Source organism: Mandrillus leucophaeus, unplaced genomic scaffold (genome assembly GCF_000951045.1).
Source record: "Mandrillus leucophaeus isolate KB7577 unplaced genomic scaffold, Mleu.le_1.0 Scaffold690, whole genome shotgun sequence".
NCBI lineage: Eukaryota > Metazoa > Chordata > Mammalia > Primates > Cercopithecidae > Mandrillus > Mandrillus leucophaeus.
Window position 1 is genome coordinate 2,209,829 of NW_012107475.1, and position 4,242 is coordinate 2,214,070.

The 4,242-nt window shown below is 32.5% G+C and overlaps 1 protein-coding gene across 2 annotated transcripts in view; it reads left to right on the top strand.

Moving 5' to 3' along the window:
* The window catches only part of GRIK2 (glutamate receptor, ionotropic, kainate 2), a 747,114-nt gene that overhangs the window by 579,889 nt on the left and 162,983 nt on the right, over nucleotides 1-4,242 (top strand). For both annotated transcript variants that reach the window (XM_012002617.1, XM_012002618.1), the window contains one exon: nucleotides 1,810-2,027. In XM_012002617.1, the coding sequence (XP_011858007.1) occupies nucleotides 1,810-2,027 (218 nt within the window). The remainder of the gene's footprint in view (nucleotides 1-1,809; nucleotides 2,028-4,242) is intronic.

Here is a 4,242-nt window from a genome sequence, read left to right on the forward strand (position 1 = left end):
GCTTCGCCACATAACTACGTCACTGCTGGTGGATACATGAAAGAGGAACCCATACTATTCTGGCTGATGCCCAGCTTCCCAGGAATTAGTGGGATATAGTGCTGGACATGACGTTACCTTGAGTACATGACAGTCAGCCCCTAACCAGGCTCTGATTCACAAGACTAGGAGGTACTCGCTTTAAGTCCTTGGGTAAGATATGAACTTGTGGTAATTGGGCCATTTATGTCAAATGTCTCCACTATTCTTTTCTTTCCCAGTCTTGTTTGACTTTATTGGTGGTGTTGTTTTAAAAAAATAAACAAAACAAAACAAAACAAAACAAAAAACACAAAAAAAGCAAAATAGGCAGCCAACGCTGCTCATCATCTTGGGATTATTTAGTGTTTCAGTGTCCGAGTGTGTGTCTGACAGGGCCTAGGAGCAACTACATCAGAAAGGTACTTTTCTGGTTTTTTTTTTTTTTTTTTTTTTTTTTTCTTCCTTACAGAGTCGTAGGCAGAATCTGGAGCTGGAGTTGGCTGTCATGTCCAAGTTTGACTGCTTTTAAAATTTTGTTTGTTTGTTTGAAATTGCAATGGTAAGATGAACTGCAGTATAAGATGGGCTGTTTTGATATAGTGCAGTCATAATACCACCTATTTTTCAAGCTTCGTGTGAATAATTTGTTTTATTTTTTATTCCATCTAAAGATGTGTTACCTTACTGCATCAGAGATTATACTAAAGATATGACTGTAAGTCCGTCTTTGCTTCATTCCATTTTACTCAAACACAAATAAAATTAAGTACTTTGTAGCCTATGCTTTCTTGATAGATTCAAAATGATTAAAAGTGAATAGTAAAATGTACATATCTACAAATTTAGTACACCTTACTTATAAAAAATTGTACATGTTGATATGTTTGTTTAAGCATTAAGAATATAAACAATGTGGTAAGCTGTAATTAAACTTTAAATAACAGACCAAATTTTAAAATTGGTAGGATTTTATCTTATAGTCTAAATGAATTAAAATTAATAATAGTCAAAAGTAAAATATAATTCTCAGATCCCATTCTTTTATTAAGACAATGAGCAGGCAACTCCAGCCATACATTCTGATATATTTATAAAATATTTATATATGTGTAAAAATAAATGTGACAATTTAGATATATATTCATATTCTAATTTTTTAATTGATGCTAACCATAGTGATGGGAGATATTTGCTTATACAGGAGAACATTATTTATTATCTTATTTTAAAATAAACACTACATTAAAACCCCACATCATTTCAAGAAGTGTGGGTAATAGTAGTTATTTTATTATTATACATAACTTTAAAAAATAACAGGATAAAATGTTTGAGCTATATGCACATGAAAAATGAAATTTACAAAAAGCTTAAGAAATGGATCCAAACGTATATTTAAGCACTTCCTCTGAAACCCTCATAACTAACAAAATATGAAAAAACAATACATGTGGTTTACAAACCAGAAAGCTTAAAAATTCTCTTCTAATGCTATTTTTATCAAAAAATGTTTACTCATTAATATTTTAATTGGAACTTTGCATCATCTCAGATAGAACTGGAGTCTCCTGTCACTATATTTAAACAAGAATGTCCTAAAAGATTGTCTATTTTCTGAAATTAGCCTCTGCTCTCTCAATGGTTGTTGCTTGTTTACTAAAGTAATATGTAAATCTTTGATTTAAGCTTTTATTACACAGTGATTCCATTCTGCCACTGTGACCAAAAGTATCTGATTGCTGATCAAATTCTCTATATTCGTTTCACCTTTCCCCCACTCTCTGTTAGGTTCTGAGCTCATGCCCAAAGCACTGTCCACCAGGATAGTGGGAGGCATTTGGTGGTTTTTCACACTTATCATCATTTCTTCGTATACTGCTAACTTAGCCGCCTTTCTGACAGTGGAACGCATGGAATCCCCTATTGACTCTGCTGATGATTTAGCTAAACAAACCAAGATAGAATATGGAGCAGTAGAGGATGGTGCAACCATGACTTTTTTCAAGGTAAGTTCTGCTGGTTACCTGAAATTTACAAATTAAAATGATAGGACACAAACTTCTTTCGATTCACAAATGTAAGGGTGTAACAACGCTGTTATTTGTGCACAATTCTTAATAATAGCATATACCTCAAGGGGTGGAGAGTTGTACAACTGAACATATGCTCATCAAGACCAACCATTTTAATCTTTGAAAATGCTAAGGAGGTTTTGCTTTACAATATTTTATTCCTGTTTTGAGGAAAATCAGCCCAAGTGTAACATTTTTTCCCAGTAAGTTTTTCTTTTTGAATAACACAGAATGTATTTATTGAAACTGTAATAATAGGATGTTCAGATTCTACAAAACTTTACTATTCCAGAAGAATAGAATGATTACTTGGAAAAGTGTTTCCCATACACACATTTACTTTTGTTGAAATGAGGCAAGATTTAAGGGCTAAAAATACAGAGACATTTCTTATTATCTATACATTCACCAAGGTAATATTCTGGGAGACACAGAGTTGAAAGGGGCTGTCCCACTGAACTCACAGTGGTTTCTACAGAGACAGCCCTGTGGAACATTTAAATGAAAGTGTGCTTGTAAAAAGTTTCTGTCATGTAGAGTGCCTTGCCCTCCTCTATTTTTTCTCTCTTCTCCTTACTCTGGCCCACTCACTGGGCCAGAGTAGACCAGTTGAGGGATTTCACTTTAGGCAGCTATTATCACTTTATAATTCCTTTTATATCTTACCAAGTATTTTTACATTTTTTTGTAGCTTGGGCAAATTTTTAAACATTGATATTTTCTTTCTGTGTTCACAGAAACACAACTGACAGTGCAAATGTGCAGTGGAAATAGTAATTTAAAAAAATAGATTAATTCAAGATATAAAATAAATTATTTCATGAAGCATTCATCAAGTTCCTACTGAGTGCCAAAAGTTACACCACACATTGAGTATTCTAGTTCTCACTTTCGAAGAGATTATAGTTTAGTTGGAGACAGAATAATAAATTTTAAAAAATCACTGAATTTGGTTTTATGTGACTTAAGTCAGTATTTTGTCAAATTATTTAACTTTCTTTGTAAAAAATTTATAAAAATTAATCAACTTTAAAATAAACTTCTGGACATCCAATTTCCAAAAAAATAAGATAAATTAGATTTAGTCAAATATTTTAAATTTAATTATTTTCAAAGTAAATTTCTCATATGACTAGATTAAGTATTGGATATGGATTTCACATTTACTTGGAAAATCACTGTTATATAATCAAATTTATTGAATAATGAAATATAAGCAAAACATTACATTCAGTATGGTCCTATGTGACTATATTAATTGCAATGGATCAGTTTTTCTTAACTGAATATTGAGAATTTATAAAGATTTCCTTTCTTATAAAACTTGTTAATATTTTTGTGTTTTTGTAAAGAAATAAGCTGTTAGGCCAGGCGCAGTGGATCATGCCTGTAATCCCAGCACTTTGGGAAGCCAGGGTGGGAGGATCACTTGATCCCAGGAGATTGAGACCAGACTGGGAAACATGGCAAAATTCTGTCTCTACCAACAGCACAAAAATTAGTCTGGTGTGGTGGCATGCACCTGTAGTCCCAGCTACCTGGGAGGCTGAGGCTGGAGAATCACCTGAGTTCGGGAGGCAGAGGTTGTAGTGAGCCAAGATGGTGACACAGCACTCCAGCTTGGCCAGTTGGAGTGAAATCCTGTCTCAAAAAAAAAAAAAAAAAAGGAAAATAAATAAATAAGCTGCTGAAATTGCTAAACGTGCATTGTTAGTGTCAACAACTTGAAGGAAGTGAATGCGTGATGCATTTAAATTATTCCAATATCCAGGTGACTTTTGAATTGAGTTTGTAAAATATGATAATACAAATATTGTAACTAACACAAAAATTTGACACCAGAAGTGTTTATTTCTGGTTCATAAACATTTCTGTTTTAATTTTTTTCCAGAAGACTCAAATATTTTGTTTTAAAGTTCAAATATACTAGTAGCAAAGTTCATTTTTGAGAAATCAATTACCAAACATATTTTTTCTTTATAAAGTTTTTATTTTTAAGCTTATTTTCTTAATTTTTTGTCTTTTCAGTCTTTCGTTCTTTTTTTAATAGTTCAATTGCTTTCTGCTGTGCAATTTTTGCCTACTTTCACTTTTCATTGCTACTGACTTTTCTTCTTACTCCTTTTTACCTCGCGTTTTTCTCTCACAT